This window comes from Phacochoerus africanus, chromosome 12, assembly GCF_016906955.1.
Source record: "Phacochoerus africanus isolate WHEZ1 chromosome 12, ROS_Pafr_v1, whole genome shotgun sequence".
In the NCBI taxonomy this organism is placed as follows: domain Eukaryota; kingdom Metazoa; phylum Chordata; class Mammalia; order Artiodactyla; family Suidae; genus Phacochoerus; species Phacochoerus africanus.
This window is the reverse complement of record NC_062555.1, coordinates 11,827,478-11,845,612: the sequence shown is the minus strand read 5'-3', so window position 1 is coordinate 11,845,612 and position 18,135 is coordinate 11,827,478. Positions and strand designations below refer to the sequence as shown.

The 18,135-nt window shown below is 43.1% G+C and overlaps 1 protein-coding gene across 1 annotated transcript in view; it reads left to right on the top strand.

The window, feature by feature from the left end:
- USH2A (usherin) overlaps nucleotides 1–18,135 on the top strand; it is an 811,661-nt gene that overhangs the window by 321,632 nt on the left and 471,894 nt on the right. The window contains exons 25-29 of the mRNA XM_047754984.1: nucleotides 654–784; nucleotides 3,514–3,787; nucleotides 8,689–8,892; nucleotides 9,020–9,100; nucleotides 11,900–12,094. Coding sequence (XP_047610940.1) covers nucleotides 654–784; nucleotides 3,514–3,787; nucleotides 8,689–8,892; nucleotides 9,020–9,100; nucleotides 11,900–12,094 — 885 coding nt within the window. The remainder of the gene's footprint in view (nucleotides 1–653; nucleotides 785–3,513; nucleotides 3,788–8,688; nucleotides 8,893–9,019; nucleotides 9,101–11,899; nucleotides 12,095–18,135) is intronic.

Below are 18,135 nucleotides of genomic sequence, written 5' to 3'. Positions count from 1 at the left end.
CACGGACCAGCAGTGTGCCTAGGAATAAAATTTCAGCTATGTAATGGGGCAAGTAGGTCCCTCAGGGAGAGCTAGAGAATCTAATTCCCATCATCACCATTATTCTGAAGGCTGCAGCAAAGGGGAGGTGCAGTGTCCCTGGCATAGCCCCCAGCCACAGTCCCTGCCTAGCAGCCACCCAGCAGAAAGGGTGGAAGGGAACGTGGTGGCATGGCCACCATGGCTTGTCTTTCGAATAAAAGCCTACCTTTGACTCCTACAGTTAGAGCTAAGTTGGTTCGATATTAAGTTGGTTAAACTGCCTTCAGAACAGAAAACTAAGTAATATCAAACTCTGTATCATTTTTTATCACTGTCATCTTTCAGATTTTCCCATAAGTCAATGCCAGTGCTTATTCTTAATACTTATATAAAATAGTAATAGTCTTAATCGCATTAGTGATTTAGAGAATAAATCGCTTCCTCTTGGGGATGTGTCAGGTGCATTCTGCTGCTTCTGGACCATCACAAGGTACATTTCATAGCATTGATCGGCATCTTCTTTTGCGATTTACTCAATGACAGAATATGTTCTGAGGTTATCTTATAACACTTTAAATGCTGCCCATATTGCTTTGCACATGCTAATACATACATGTTTTTTCTCTCTAAAGGGTTCTTGGAACTTTATCCGTACATGTTTCACGGTGGGATGGACTTTGAGATTTCTTTCAAGTTCAGAACGGACCGATTGAATGGACTGCTTCTCTTCATTTATAACAAAGATGGACCTGATTTTCTTGCTGTATGTTGATTAATTTTCTGAAATTTACATAAAAATGTTATATCCAAATTTTATTTTATTTTATTTTATTTTTTGTCTTTTTGCCTTTTCTAGGGCCGTTCAGGTGGCACATGGAGGTTCCCAGGCTAGGGGTTGAATTGGAGCTGTAGCTGCAGACCTACACCAGAGCCACAGCAACGTGGGATCCGAGCCGAGTCTGTGATCCACACCACAGCTCACAACAACGCCGGGTCCTTAACCCACTGAGCAAGGCCAGGGATCGAACCAGAAACCTCATCATTCCTAGTTGGATTCGTTAACCACTGAGCTACGATGGGAACTCCCCAAATTTTATTTTTTTTTAAATTTTATTTCAAGGGCCGTATCTGTGGCATATGGAAGTTCCCAGGCTAGGGGTCAAATCAGAGCTACAGCTTCCAGCTTATGCCACGGCCACGGCCATGCAGCATCTGAGTTGAATCTGTGACCTACACAGCATTTCACAGCAACACAAAATCGTTAACCCTCTTAGTGAGGCCAGGGATCGAACATGCAACCTCATGGATACTAGTCAGGTTCATTACTGTGGAGGCACAGTAGGAACTCCCTAAATCCAAACTGTAATATCAATAAAATATGTTTTAACTTTTTACCTCATTCGAGTTTCTTTCCAAATTCACTTTTGCTTTTATCCTCCCCCCACCCATGAGTCATTTTTACTTTGACGGCCTGTGAAACATCTTATGTTTTAGGGCCGTAATAATTTTTAAAATGACTCTTATACTTTGAAATGATAATTTTAACAAAACATGCTAAATATAAGGAATTAAGACAATCCAATTTAGTTTCCCTATACATGAAAAATGTTCCTTCTTTATCTTTTTATATGATAGTGTCCAAATAATATATACTATATATTTAATATTACACCTACACACATAGAATAAAGTGGAACAGTAGAGTGAACCATCATGAACCAACCACCCAGCCCAAGAAACCTGAAATTATCAAATTTTCCTTCTACCTCTGAGTTTTCTCCTATCACATTTTCCGGCCTCCCTGTCTCTAGAGGTAATACCTAATCATCATTTTGTGTTTATCATCCCCTTGTGTTTTTATCCTTTGAACACCATGAGTGAATTCCTAAAAATCCTTGTTTTTGAAATTTGTAAAAGCAGGATTACACCCTGTCTTTAGGCAAGTGCTTTTCCCCTCAATGTTGTTTCCGAGCTGCTCATGTTCTCCACGTATTTTTCATGGCTGGTGAAAATCTCTCTTCTCCTTTCACTGAGCTAGTGGTTGTTCCCATGTTTGTGTTCGGATGAATACGCCGACTCTGAGTGTTTTTGTAGGAGGGACTTCTTACGCCCGGAAGCGTGAGAGTTTAGTGCAGGATATTAGTGGAAAGAATATGGGCTTTGGTGTCAGACGAGGGAAAGATGCCCTTTTTTCCATATCCCTCCAAATCCTCCAGAATTTTGCTCCTCCGCAGCTGGCAGAACTCTTTCTAGCGTTCTCCTCCCCCATATGTATCCTTTTCCCTCCTTTAGTACCTTTTGCTGGGCCTCATGTCCTCATACGTGTCCCCATGGCCTTGAACCTCTTAATCTCTCTGCTGGAGATTCTCTGGGAACCTGAACGTACTTCCAAAAACCTTACCTCAAACCTTTCCCAATTCCCAGGGAGCAAAAGATAGATCCCTTCTCTGCTGTTACTGGATCCCATTCTCTGCTTGCTCATAATGCTTCCCCCATACGTTTGCCTCCGCTATGAAGAGAGTGTGATTCTTGAGTACAGTTTGTCTTATAGAGGCAGGTTCATGGAACATAGGAGGGGAATCCATATTTATTGAATGAAAGGATAAAAAAAAAAAGGAATGAGTGTTTACCTGGTACACTCCACGAAGGTGATATTAACCTAGAGAATTAATAATTTGTATCTGGCATTACTTAATTTGCTTCACTGACATGATCTCAAATTCTTAAGTATCCTATGGCCACTAATTGGACTTCTCGCAAAATAAAAACATAGGAGGTAAGATAATTATTGAGTAACATTTTGAAAAAAAAATCATATGGAGGCATTCCCTTTACCATGAAAATGTGGGTAAAATATGTTCACATTATAAATGGCCCCTGAATCTAAAAGAATAGACAAAGAAGCAATGATGTTCTTTAGAGGTTTTGAAGAGTAAAACTGAAATATTGAATCAAAATACATCTTACAAATTTGAAATTGAGTTCCCCAGCCAGTTAAAATAAGCTTAATCAGCCTGGACGTTTCCTTTTCTTACTGTCTTGTCATATTTTCCCCCCAAATTAAATTGATATGTGAAGGAGTATTTTCTCATCTTCTAAAAATTCTCATTTATAAAAAGAGAGTCATAGTTTAAACTGTTCTGTTCTCTTCACTCATTCAGTCACCGATGCTAGGGTTTAATCTTTTACCTGTGTTGCATCCTAAAGGAAAAAAAAAAAATGCCTATATAATATTGTACTACATCATATCATCTTTACTGGGTGTAAATTTGTTTGACTCATTACAGTGTATTCCTCATGTCAATTATAAGCTTGCAAAGTACTTCATTATGAGTTACTCCAGTTCTGCTCAGAATATAGTGGGACATTTTTATGGGGTGCTTTCAGGGAAATTTCTTGCTCTTCTTCAAGAAGTTGACCTTCTGCTCTCTCCCAAACTGCCATTCTGCAGTCTTTTTAATATACCTATTTTCTCTTTAATATGAAATACAGATGGAACTGAAGAGTGGAATATTGAGCTTCCGGTTAAATACCAGTCTTACCTTTACCCAAGTGGATCTGTGGCTGGGGCTGTCCTATTGTGATGGAAAGTGGAACAAAGTGATTCTTCAAAAAAAAGGTCCCCTCGTATCAGCCAGCGTGAACGAACTGACGGAGCGCGTGTCCCAGTCTGGAGCTCAGCCACTGGCGGTGAATTCTGACATCTATGTGGGAGGAGCCCCGCAGCAGCTGCACGACTCTTATAAACACCTGCACCTAGAACAAGGTAAACTCCACCGGGAGGAGTGCCCAAGCCAGTACAACGGTTCCTACCAGGTCTGGGTGGTTCTGTTTCAAGACAAAGACGGAGAATCCAACTGACAGCAGCAACTACTCACCCCTTTTCTGGAAGAAATTTTAAGTTCTTAAGAAAAAAAAATCACAAAATACTCCTTCAAATAGTTTTGTATGTTGCCATGAAGAGTATATACTTTCACACCTATTTATTCTAACGTCTTCCTCAAATATAATTTATAAATCTGCGTGTATATATATATACACACATACACAGACACATAATAATATGAAATATATTTCCTTGTGTGTTTGTCTTGAACACACATGTGAGTCTAGTTCTTTTCAATACTGATCATCATCTGTATCAGATAATCATTACTGATCATTATTTATTAGAAAAATTAATTAGGTTGGTAAGCACAACCAGAAGAAATGGCGCTGAGTTAAATTCCCTATTTTTTTTTTTTCTGATATAACTGCTTATTTTCTCCGTGCATTGCAATGGAGCTCTCATGCAGCAAAGCACACAAAAGGGCAGTTTTACTTGAATTTCAAAAATGCTTGCAAAAAGTCTGTGTGTCATTTATTAATACCTATCAAAAGAGAAGTACATGAGTGTATGACTTATAACTACAGCCAGCTTTTAACTCCTATAATGAGTTGGAACAAAACCAGAGACATTGCGGATTAAAAAAGGCTCATGGTAAGGGCGTGTGTCTTGCGTGACGGTCAGGGTTGTGAGAGCCCAAGGTGGGAATAAGTGAGTCAGTTCTTCAGAACAAGCCCCGAGGGAGGCATGATTGTCCATATTCCCATTTTACAGAGAAGGAAAGGAACTTGCCCAAGGTCAATGGCTACTCAGCAGAGAGCAAGTTGGCCAGTCTCAGGCAGCCTGGCCTCACAGCCCCGTCTGCTCATTATAATCAAGTGTGTTCTTTCATGGGCACCGGCCCACGTTCCCTCTCTCTAAAATGATGAAAGCACTGAAGCTTCCAGCTTCTCCTGTGTAGAAACCAAGCGCGGTCCTGTGTGGAAAATGTGCGTTTCAAAATTGACGCACCTTGAATGGTTAACACTTCCACGAAGCAGTCTTTGCCTATTTGGTAAGTACATAAAGATTTAAACGCCTTTGAATAGAAAATATATGGCACGCTCGAAGGAGACTTGTAGAAGGGTACTAGTGAGGAGTTAATGAATATCTGGGGTGTAAGACAGTAATGACATTTTCAAGGCACTTAAGATGTAACAGCAGCGAAAAATATGACATTCGCATAAAGGCTTCTTCTGATTTTCAGGTTTCTGAGATGAGAAGGCGCTTGAGAACGCTTTGTAGGAGTAAAATGACTTGATTCTGTTGACATCTAGGGGAAAAAATCCACTGTATACTGAGCAGTGTACTTTCAGTGTTCATCAGAGCCCATTATGACAATGGTCCTAGAGGCTTGGCTAAAATTGGAATTATAAGATGATAATGATAGAACTTTAAACCATCAACAGAGACCCAAGGGGAATAGCTTACTCTCCGCTATGACGAAGCCTGAGATCCTGAAGGATCTTTTATGTATGGATAAGACTAAATTTTTATCATTGCAGTATCACCCGTATCAGTGGTTCTCAAACCACTGATAAAATATTAAAGTATAGTGGCTGGAACATAGTAAGAACTCAATAAAATTCACTATTATTATTAACACGATTCAGGATACATCGGAATTGCTGGAAAGGTTATTAAAAATGCAGATTTTATGGCTTTATCCCCGAAGATTCTGACTCAGATGCTCTGAGTAGTCCTGATTTATATAAGTAACTGCATGTTTTACACAGTGATCAGGAGACGATTCACCATATAGGGTGCTGCATGCTTGGAGCAAATTGCAATTAAAATGAATCACATTCACTTACTGTATTTTTTTTTTCAACGACTATCAACACTCATAAAGATCTTTCTGTGCTTTTCAATTAGTGCCTTTTTTCAACGACTCTCTCTGTGGTCATATTATTGCTATTTTTTAATATCCGTTAATGTTGTCATCTTCCTTTACATCCAGTCTAGATGAATTTTGTTCTGTGTTTTGGAGACACTGGGCAACATCGTTTCCTGGCGATGTACCGCCTCTGATCACAGGCATTTATCTTAGGAAGAACACTTGGGACCATCACACCCTTCTGGGTTGGGAGTGAGTGGCTGTGGCACATGGCATCCCAGGTCATTCTCTGTCCAGAGCCCTGAAGAGAGGTCAGGGGTGGGACTGAAGGCCAGCCATCCTGTGAGCCCAAGTGCCCAAGTGTTAGATTGCTTCCTCCGGAGGGCGCTGTCTCTGATGCGCAGCCTTCCAGATCACCTTCTAGTTATTCAGCGGTCTGGGGTAGGGATAGGTGTGTGTTGGGGGAAGGGGGAGCAAGAAAAGGAGGCATCTGCCCTCTTCCCATGGACCACCCCTCCCCCTCTTCTCCCCCTCACGCCCCATTCATGTTTTGAAGGTGGCCGGGGAGCATTTCCGGTGGGAGGGTTTCTGGCGTGGCAGCGTTGGAAGAATGGTGCAAACCTCATTGGACAAAACCCTCCGACTGCCCTAAGGAGAGCACAGTGGAGACCTACCTAGGCCTGAGGCCAGAGCCCCACTTCCTAAGGAGGATTCTACTGAGAAACCTCCTTCTGTAACTCTCTGGACCTTTTTCTTTATTTTCAGAGTTAAAGGAAGCCTACCTCTGTGGCCTTTCCCAAATTTAAAATTGCACCTTGTATATTAATTTTTAAGGCTTTTAAAATTTTTTTTTTTATTTTTCAGGGCCACACCTGCAGCCTATGGAAGTTCCCAGTCTAGAGGTTGAACTGGAGCTTCAGCCGCCGGCCTACACCACAGCCACAGCCATGCCAGATCTGAGCCACGTCTGCCACCTGTGCCACAGCTCAAGGCAATGCCCGGTCCTTTAACCCCGTGGGCAGGGCCAGCGATTGCCTCTGCATCCTCATGAATGCTTGTCGGATTCATTTCCTCTGAGCCACAGTGGGAAGGCCTCAAGGCATTTCTTCTTAAAAATTTTAAACTTTTTGTCTTGGCCACGCCCACAGCATGTGGACGTTCCCCAGCCAGGGATCAAACTGGAGCCACAGTAGTGATGATACTGGATCCCTAACCCACTGAGCCACCAAGGAACTCCAACATTTTTCATTGTAGCGAAGTATACCTAATATAAAAGTGACCGTCTTAACCATTTTTAAGTGTACAGCTGAGGCATTTAGTACAACCACATCTCTGAGCATCCGTTTCCACTCTCCATCTGTAGAACACTTTCCATGCCGCTAAACTGAAATTCGGCACCGCCACAACAATAATAGGACAGTTCTCCTAAGGGCACCTAGATGTTTGCCAAAGCTACGTTTCCACCCTTCGCATTTTGTCAGCAGGGAAACTAGGCGTCAGAGAACGTGACTGCCTCAGCTCTGTGCCATCAGAAAATTGCTGGGTAAAGAAGTTAGAATTCTTAGCTTCTGAATTTTGAAGCAGATACTTTCGCATTGAGCTTCCGCGCTTTCAATTCAGTTCACCCAACTTATTGACTGTCTCCTGTGTGCTGCAGATAGGCTCGCAGTATTGATCAGTGGGGACTAAAAGAATGTGAATAATAGCCAAAGGGTTTAAAAGGGAATAGGCTGCCACTTAATGCGCTAGAAGACAGACTGGCACATCATGTAAGTGCTTGAGGAAACAACACGGTCATCGTTGCCATTAACTTATTTGAGTCTAAGCATCGCTTTAGTTCCATGTCCTGCTGATGCACTTTCATCTCGAAAGGTCTGCATGGGAGGCCTTTGACACTTGGCAGGACTTTTGTCCAAGAGGGAGAATGTGTGTACCTCAGCCATCGCCGCCGCCGTGTCTGGGTCCCCCCTTTTACAGTCTTGTGCCGTCTTCTGAGCAGAGTACTGTCAAACAGCGAACTGGTCCCTGTTTCCACAAAACAGCATGTCATTCAAAGCCACTGCGGTTCCCCGGCTGACGGGGTGCCCCACGGTTCTCAAAAGAGCCGTGCGTACCCCAAACCCACTTTCTCCTCATTCTCTGCGAAACTAGTCAGAACTGAAGGCACAGGGGCTGAGCTCAAGTCAACGGAGGAGAAGACACATTCTCCATGAGTTGCGATTGCCACCCCGCCCCGGGTCGCTGTCGCCAAAGCCGAATTGGGTCCCTGCCATGCAAACATGCTCCTAAAAGGCATGCCCGTCTCGCAAAGGCGACGTAGTAGAACTGCGTGGAAAGGGCCAAGCACAGCGATTGTTCCTCTTTGCCCCGATTGAACTGGGACTTGGGTCTGAGTCTACGGAACAGTCGTCTCGGATCTCCTGGCCGCGTTGTCAGGGTCTCAGCGTATTTTGCAACGATGCTCCTCTTCTGCATCATAACCTCATGGTGTATATTTTTCCCTCGGTGAGCTTGTTGAGTAATCACACTCATTCAAACATTCCTTCTTGACCCGTGAACACTGACGTGTACAGGTAACAGCGCTTTCCCAGGATCGAGGGACACATGGATAGCCCCTCACCGCAAAGCGTAATTGCCTTTTATTTCATGAGAAGAGACACGAAAAATATGTTCCTAAAAAGACATACTCAGTGCCTTTGAGTTGAATCTAATTCAGCTGCATTATGATGATCAGCTTGGTATAGCTTTTTCAAAATAAAGTAAATCGTTTCCCTGGGCAACGTAGCCTGATAAAAAGCAAGGGGAGGGAGCGGAAAGGACTTCCCAAACAAGTCTCGAAAATTTAAAAGTTGTATGGAAAGCACCCTCCCCAACTCCGTCAAAACGTAGCACTGCAGAGGACAAAAATGATGGGTAATTAATGCCTCCAGCCCTTTATGTGATGCTCACCCTTACTGTTTGCCAGGTTTCGGTGGTTGCATGAAGGATGTTAAATTTGCAAGGGGTGCCGTCGTTAACTTGGCATCTGTGTCCAGCAGTGCTGTCAGAGTCAATCTGGATGGATGCCTATCAACTGACAGTGCCGTTAACTGCAAGGAGAATGACTCCATCCTGGTTTACCGGGGAAAAGAACAGAGGGTTTCCGACAGTGGTCTCCAGCCTTTCACAGGTAATGGGGAAAGGCTCCAAAGTCAATGTTACATGGCTCCTACTCAGCCCCTCTTCCCTCCCTGCTGGCTCCCCGCTAGCCTACACGAGTTGTATTTTCACCTTTCGATTTCCTGTGTCCGTTTCAGAGTACCTGTATCGAGTAGTCGCCTCCCATGAAGGAGGTTCAGTCCACAGCGACTGGAGCCGGGGCCGCACACCAGGGGCAGGTAAATATTATTTATCTTGAAGTGTGTATACCCACACCAACACCCACACTTGTGCACCTACAGAGAAGGAAGGACACCTACCTGGAAGCAGAGAGTCTTGAGATAGAGCATGCCTTGGTTTGCAAAGATATCCATCATGGGTGAAAATGCTGCAAACTTCAGTGCTTTTGATTTTTTTTTTTTCGGGCAATTAGTAAGTATTGTTTCAGGCTGGATTCTGTCCTCTTCAGATGCAGAAGACAGTAAGTTCAGCTTGTCTGTAAAGACGCCGTAGGCCCATCGCTGCTGAAGTTGATCCAAGAGAAGGAAACCCTTCCCAACTGCATCCACTCTGAGAAGCAGAAGTCCCTTTGGTGGAGGTGGCAGCCTCTTACCTCTGTCTGGCCGAGAGCATATTTGAAACCTGCACCCTGGTAGGAAGCAGATGTGTCTTTTATCACATCACGGCAGATGTTTGCCATGCAGCTAGTAGGATCTCAGAATGGCTCTCCCAGGATAGAAACTGCTGAGTGGTCTATTTTTTTTTGGATGGTGAAACAACTAGGAAACAGACCGTATTAGATCTAATCTCAGATTACTGATTTATCCGTGCTTCGTGCTTCTGACACTGACCGTATAAACCACCCCCCATTTTGCAGCAAATATTTGTCAGAGAGACAAATACACTTCCAGATGATGGACCCTCAGCCCTCTTGAAGGAAATTTATCCTTAGCAAGCTCAGATTTGTCCAAAGATGTGCTTTTGATCAAGGTATCTTCTCATACTTATTATCAACAACAGGGTACTGGAGTTCCCGCTGTGGTGCAGTGGTTAACGAATTCAACTAGGAACCATGAGGTTGCGGGTTTGATCCCTGGCCTTGCTCCGTGGGTTAAGGATCCGGCATTGCCATGAGCTGTGGTGTAGGTCGCACAAGAGGCTCAGATCCTGCATTGCTGTGGCTCTGGCGTAGGCTGGCGGCTACAGCTCCAATTAGACCCCTAGCCTGGGAACCTCCATATGCCTTGGGGGTGCGGCCCTAGAAAAGGCAAAAAGACAAAAAAATAAAATAAAAACCCCAGGGTACTAACCCAGGCCCCCCTTGAGGACTCTTTTTAATCTGAAAGATATTGAAGCCCTGAGATGGGCTGCTCGCAATAATATTCAAAGCTCTCTGCCTCCACGCTTTTCCAGAAGAGGACTTGACGCCTTTCTAGGGTGATTGAAGTTCTCTCTGTTTATAGGCAAGACGGTGAGCTGAATGCTCCCTTAAAATCCTTCTCCACTTTAGAGCTTGGAAAAAGCTCCGATGTGAAATATTCATTTGCTGCTGACATGTCCTCTGCCCCTGTTTCCCACTTCTCTACTCTATGAACAAATACACCATACAGCCTGCTTTCAGTCTAATTCAGCAGCGTAAATACGTGTCTAGAGGTACGTCGCTTCCCTGGCTTAATGGTCTCCATTTCGAGGACCACCGAGAAAGTATGCAAGTGGAGCTCTGAATTTATAGCACTGATCTGACCACAAAGTCTTATGCCATAAATTCATATTTACAGTCTGACCACAACACCGAGCAGCTACATGCTCCCAGGGGTTGGAGAATAATTGCACTATTTAATTATTTTTGAGTCAGTTTTGCTCTGTCCCTTGTGAGAAGACCATCTGTTAGACAGGACTGTACTTCGCCCTGTCCCACACTTCAGAACAAATAAAATCAGCGTCCCTCCCGTGGACCCATGACCTGCACCTGGATTGCGTGGCCAGTGTGTTTCCGAGAGGTGCCCGTGGCGTTGTACCGGCACAGACAGCGGTTCTCCACCTCTGTGCCTCGGCTCCTCCGAGATGCTCACTTTGTTTCCCTTGAAGCCGTCCTGCTCTGTTGGCCTGAAGGGTAACGTCAGAGCAGGAGGATATTCGATGCGGAAAGCCAGAGCGATCCTCCATCAACAGGGCTCAGGAGTCCAGGAGCGTTCAGAGCCCGGCCGTCATCCATCCTGCTGCCAGGGCGATCCTGGGGCTTTTTCTCAGTGGCCCCAGCGCAGTGAGCCGTGATCAGGTGGTTACGGATCGGAGCAGGAGAACTACCTGATACATAATTAAAGGTTATGGATTTTTAAAATGAGGGGATTCGGTGTCTAAGTCAGGTTTTGCAGTTTCTTCAGACGTGCTCATTTTGTGGAATTATGTTGAGATCTTCCGAAGAAAATGTCTCTGAAGTGATTTCGTAGGCTCTCAAGGTCATTGCCCCCTCGACCCCCCAAAACGCAGTTAGGACTGTATCCTGCGTGTCATATCTGAAAGAGCATTGCTTTTTACGATGAATTTGAAAAACAATTGAATTTGGAAAATGGGATCAGAGCTTCAAGCACAGTACAATCGCATTTGTGATATTTTTTGGCTAATACATGGATGGTATAAAAGTGTCAAACCACTATGTATGATAACAGTCTAATTAGCTTGCTTCAAAGGGGTACCTCATTATAGTGTTTAAACTTGTTATCTGCCTACCAACCACCTCCTCCTTTATGGGTGATGTTTAAAACATGCCGGATACATCAAATGTTTTTGGAAAACCTGGACTAGACTGGAAAGAACATTACGTCGATGGAGTTTTGATGGTTTTGAAATATCGCTTAAACTGAATGGCTCAAGATGTGCAGTCATATTAAATCAATGCTGGAAAGTTACAACTCTAATAAATTGTATTTATGCTAATGGTCGAGTCTGATTTATTGCGGCCATTAAAAGTGAAGAATAGGGGCAATTGTCTTCTAAGAACTGCCGGTTTCCCTATTTTCTCTTTCATTCTTCCCCAGCTCCGCAGAGTGTGCCAACACCCTCAAAAGTCCGAGGCATCAATGGCTACAGCGTCGAGGTGACCTGGGATGGACCTGCTGTGGTGAGAGGTGTAATTGACAGGTACATTCTGAGAGCCTACGGCCAGGAGGCTCACCCTCTGCCCCGCACGCCCGCTGCCAGCTCTGAGCTTGTCAATACCAGCAGCTTCACAGGTAAAGGCAGTTCCTCAAGGGAGTAGATCTTATTCATTCTCTTTCTGGTTTTGACTTTAAATAAAAATGTTCTCTAGGGCTTTTTCCTCAATGCATTAACTATCCTTATATTTTGCCTGATGAAAAACAAGAATCTGCAGTTCCTGTTGTGGCTCAGAGGGTTAAGAATCGACTAGCATCCATGAAGATGCAGGTTCTATCCCTGGCCTCGCTCCATGGGTTAAGGATCCGGTGTTGCCATGAGCTGTGGTGTAGGTCTCAGATGTGGCTCAGATCTGGTGTGGCTGAGGCTGTGGTGTAGGCCGGCAGCTGCAGCTCCAATTTGACCACTAGCCTGGGAACTTCCATACGCCTCAGGTATGGCTGTAAAAAGAAAAATAAAATTAAATTAAAAATTAAAAAAACCAAGGATCATCTAATGATGTGGATGCCTCTACCCACCCAGGATGAAAAAGATAATTCTATCCCGTTTATGGGCTTTTAGGGAGAGTTTCATTACCAGACTGATATTCTCTCTCTTGCCAAAAGGTCAGGTCACAGGGGGCTCTCATTCTTAATCAGATCCTTATACATAACATAGTAGCATCTTTATCCATAAGATTGATATGATATATCTTGGGTACCTCATAACATGCATCTGCAAGTGTATCTTTCAGAGAGCCTCTGTATACATATGGGGCCAGCTCGCTGCTTCACCATGCAAAAGTTGACTCCTCGGGGCTGGCCCAAGTTCACAGCACCATTATTTATTGTAAAATTGTTGATTAAACCTAATTACGTCAAGATAGAAGAGCATCGGCGCACCAGCAGTTTGACTGGCAGACCAGTGAATCAGTTTCTCATGGTGCAGCAGAACCCTGGGTGGGATACACTCACACACACACACGCACGCACGCACGCATGCACACACACGTGTCGCATTGCTCCTGCACTCAAATTCGTGCACGTGGTGTAGGACAGCGAGTTTCCTCCTCGTGAAATCTCAAAGCCCATTTCTGTGGAAAGTCCAGTTTAAGCCTTTGGCCACAAAAAGTAAAGTGCATAACCAACTGAAGAGAAAAAATTATTTTTCCTCCGTCAAAGAATTTTATAACTTGAAAAGTTATATGGTTTTTTAAGGTAGCCTCAATTGTCTTTCCAACATGTCTGTGGGTCAACCCCCTCAACCTTACTTTCTGTTTTTTAGATCACATAGACTCTGCAGCCCCATATAGAGTCAAGAAAAAAAGTAGTCTCCTCTCTTCCACGTCCTTTGTCCCCTGTTTTACCCACCTGAAGAAGCCCAATCTGACTTTGCCCGGCTGTGCATTGCAGCCGCGTGATCTGGAAAACACTGGAAAACAGTGAGCAGGTTATCCCTGTAAAGTCTCAATCTGTATTTTCAGGTGGACACTCAGTAATGGCATTAATGCTACCCTGTTTCTGTAATAAGCTCCTGCTCTCATTCTCCTCGTTAAATATTTGATATTTTTCTATCTAAATGCTAACCTCCCTTCCTTATCTCACTCAGCTTATATAGTAGATCATCTTAGAGCCAAGAACAAGCCCCCAGAATCGATCATAATTTCTGTCACTTTCTTACAACCAAATCTATGCATTAATTGCATTTTTCTGACTGATTGGGTTGTTCTTAGGGGTTAAGCACATGAATGAATGCTAAAATATTTTTTTAAAGGTTTTGGCATAGGCGTTTGCCATCATTATTTTCATTTTTTTAATTTTTTATATTTTTTATCATTTATTTATGTATATATTTTTTCTACTGTACAACATGGTGACCCAGTTACACATACATGTATACATTCTTTTTTTCTCACATTAAGTTTTCATTTTAATTTTTCACCTTTCTTTTTCCCTTCATCTATTTCAGAGCTTCCCTTATCCTATCAAAAATAAATCTTCAAAAGTCCTCTGACCCCAACTCTTCCTGCCTTTTCAGTTATGCTACCAGTGGTCTCTCTTCTTCTCACTTACACTTTCTAAATTTTTTGAAATTTTATGGCTGCACCTGTGGTATATGGAGGTTCCTGGGCCTGGCGTTAAATCTGAGCTGCAACTGAAACCTGCACCAGTGCTTTAACCCACTGCACCAGGCTGGGGATCAAACCTATACCTCCACAGCAAGCCAAGCTGCTATAATCGGATTCTTCACCCATTGTGCCACAGCAGGAACTCCCACATGTACAATTTTAGCCTCTGTCTCCTGCAGTAGTTCACAAAGTGTGATCCTAGGACCTGCATCAGCAGCCTCACTTGGCACCTCCTTATTAATGCAAATTCTCCAGCCCACCCACACCTGCTGAATCAAGAGCCATGGGGCAGAGCCTAGCAATCCCAGTGTTAACAAGCCCTCCTCTAGTGATGCTTGTGCATGCCAAAGTTTGAGAGCCATTGCCCAGCTGGGTTCTGCCCAACATCATTCAAAGTCCATCTTTCAAGGCCCATTGTTAAATACAGACAAACCCAAACCAATGGGAAAACTCTTCCTTTTATCTCAAATTGCTTCCAGCTATGGCTCCCTCTTTCCTCTTTGCAAACTTGCTTCCAAGAAGTATCTGTGGCATTGTTCCCGGTTGCTCCCTTGATCTGGCTTCAGCTCACTTGCCTTGCTGAGGACGTGAGCTTCCCTGTTTAAATATCCAAAGAACACTTTACAGTCCTGCTCTCCACTGCTGCATAGAATTCTACACAGCAGGTTCTCATTGCTAATCCATTCCAAAGGCAATAGTCTGTATCTATTAACCCCCAGCTCCCCAACCACCCCACTCCCTCCCCCTCCCCCTTGGCAACCACAAGTCTATTCTCCAAGTCCATGATTTTCTTTTCTGATAACTCACATGGATTTTAATAATGTATACAGTTGTTCTTATTTCTGCCATCATATTTCATGCTTTCCAGTTTTGTTATTGTGTTTCAATGCTCTCTCTTTTTTTTTTTTTTTGACTCATCCTTTATTTCTGTTCTTGCCTATGTGGACTATGGGTTGTTTCATTTTTTCCCCCTCAAGGGGTTTTAAAGATGTATCTCTTGCTCACAGTCATGATATAAACAGACAAAGACATATGCAGGCAGTAAATTTAAAGATTATGCAAAACTCTGGTATTGCCAGGTGGACTTTTATTGTGAAGAATCAGGATATTGAGGGAGGCAAGTGTGACATGAGAGGCACTGAAGCCGAGCTGAATATGTATCAAAGTCCAAGATGTCACAGGAAAGAAAAAAAGCATCCTAGGAAGTGGGAGGGGCAGGGTGAGAGAGTAGAGAGCCAGAAACGTGAATTTGGTGGAGACACTGGAGTGTGGAGATTGGTTAATGGCACCTGCTTTGCCACTTGATCAAAATAAAGTAGCAAGCAAGAGGAAAATAGATAAAGTAGATCATGAGGAAATTTGCCATTGATCTTGAAAGTAATTCCCCTTTAGCATTTCCAATGTGACTTCTGTTGAGATTTTACTATTTAATTTTTTGGCTGTTAGAGTGCTATTTATTTGACTGGAACCATGTTGATGCTGGATGTATAATGCAGTTTAGCTTTTATTGGTTCACGTAGGGTCCTTAACCAATTAAGTTACTGTAAAATGTGTTGGTTTCTTTTCAGTAATTTTTTTTTTTTTTGCTGTAGTATAGTTTGCTCTTTTTTCTTCAAATGTAGATCTTTCTTTGGCGTGGGAAGTGTGCTATTTTATGTATTATTACCACCTCCAGTAAGAAATAGCAATTTTCAATATGGTGTATTTCTTCCTAGTTTGTCCTCCTCCTTTTGGGCGTCCAGAACTTTGCTTGGAAGGTCAACTCAATCTAGGTTCAGATGCCAGTGATGTCCCTTGTAAGGTGTATTGATCTCAGGCAATTTTAAAATATGTCCCTGTATCCAATCTCTTGGGGTAGCCCATGGTGGAAGATAATATGAGAAAAAGAATGTGTATATAGTATTCATACGTGTCTATGACCGGGTCAATGTACTGTACAACAGAAATTGGCAGAACACTGTAAATCAACTATAACTTCAAAAATAAGAAAAATTGAAAATAACAAAGAAAAAAAATAGAGTCCTGTATCAGAGTTTCCTTGTATATGAACTGGAGGGTAAAAATCTTTGTGTTATGGAATTGTTGCGAAGGTAAAAAAAAAAAAAAAATTTTGAACAGGCACACGGTAAATGTTCAATGAATGAATGATCTTTATACTATTCTGTCTCCAGAAGCGAGCTGGTTGCTTTATACTTGTTTCCTTTTTCGTTTTCTGGTGTTTGCCTGATTGAGTCTGCTCTGTGAATCTTCTGAGATGGTTTTTTAATGTGTCTCCTTCAGTCTTTCATATGATTTTGCATTTGTTCTTCATCCAGCTCCCTGTGATTTCTGCCCACCTCTCAACCTTTTCAACATTCGTCTCTGTTGTTTATCACTTACCTTCTGTCTCTTGTTCAGTGGGTTCCAAGTTCTTTTTGATGTAATTAATAGCATGAAACTGATGTTTCTTAAGTTTGAACAGGTTTCCCGAATTACATCCTCCACAAAGCGCAATAGTTTTCTGTCACTGGAGTGCTGTGTCCTCTTGTCCCCATTGCAACGTAGATGTTTTCCGCATTGGTTAAATGTATACTCCCCCCCCCGCCCCCCACACACCCTACAGGTCCAGAGTTCATTTTCTCCATATGCCTAAATTGTATCTTCAGACTGGGTATTAGCTCAGGAAAATTAAATCATCTCAAGTCACATTACTGGGCACCTCATGGTTGTTAATAAAAACCTTCCCTGGGATTTGGGATCCAGTCGATTCAGGTAAACGTACACTAGCCTTACTGCCGTCCATAAACATCAGCTCGCTTCTTTCCACTACTTGGTGGAGGTGGAGTGCTGGGAAGTTGTGGGCATTCTGTACCCAGCTCAGAATTAGAGTCATCCTGGGGTCTCCTTCAGGGAGTCCACTTTTCTGTGCCTGCTGTCCTTTTGAGTGTGGGGATGGGATAGTGGCACCTGCTTTGGCACTTGTTTGAAATTAAGCAAATACAGCCTGTGGTCATTTCATCAGTATCCCCATAAGATAGTAGCTCCCAACCAAGGATGCCCCTGGGGAGCTTTAAAAAAATACTGATGCCCAGGTCTCACCTGCTAAGAGGCTGACTTTTTCAGTTTAGGATGTAGGCTGGACGTTGGCACTTTTAGCAGGCAGTTCTGTTGCACAGCCAGGGTTTGGGGACACCGTTCAAGGAAGGCATTTGACACCAGTGATCAAGTCTCAGTTTTCAGAACCTCTTATGACAACTTCCCCCTCCCAAGTGAAACTTGAAAATGTAGGATAAAATAAATACTTATATACAAACGATATAATGTTAAAAGTAAGTAATAAACATTAGCAAAGGAAAATCATAGGAAACAAAAATTAAGTGAAATGATTATAGGGAACAAATGAGAAATTATGATCAGACTTACAAAATGCAGGAGGCAAAAGATCAAAAAAGAAAAAGAAGAAGAATGTTAACTAAGAGAATTGGAAGTGTGGAAGAGCGAGAGAACAGCTCCCCTTGGGGAATTTGGCTACTGGAGGATTAAATGAGATCAATCCTGGTGGCGGAGAAAGTCCAGGGGTTAACGGGCCCACGCAGGTACAAATGGGCCCCTTTGGGCCGCAGCGTCTGGATTCTGTGCCCTCAAAAGGCCAGGGTTCAGAGCGGGGAGTTCTTGAAAGTTCATTTTCTCAGCTGGAGCCTCGGGGTAGAAAGCCCTGCAGTTATCACGTCAGTGTATCTTTAGACTTGTTGCAAAGGGCTCCAATTAACTCTGAGCAGCTCTTGCTGATTTTCCCTCCAGCCCTGTTAACATGCGTGGCTGCTACCAGGTCCTGGCATTTCCCTTCATACCCAGAAAGACCCTTCACCATTGGATTTGAAATGATGTCAAGAATGAGTGGGTTCAAGAATGTGCACATTTACAATCCTTTTTTTTTTCCTTTTTTAAAGATGTTTAAACATGTAAACTTAATTATCAGCATAATTAGTACCGCACCTGGCATAGTTGCTGGGAACATAATTGGTACACAGG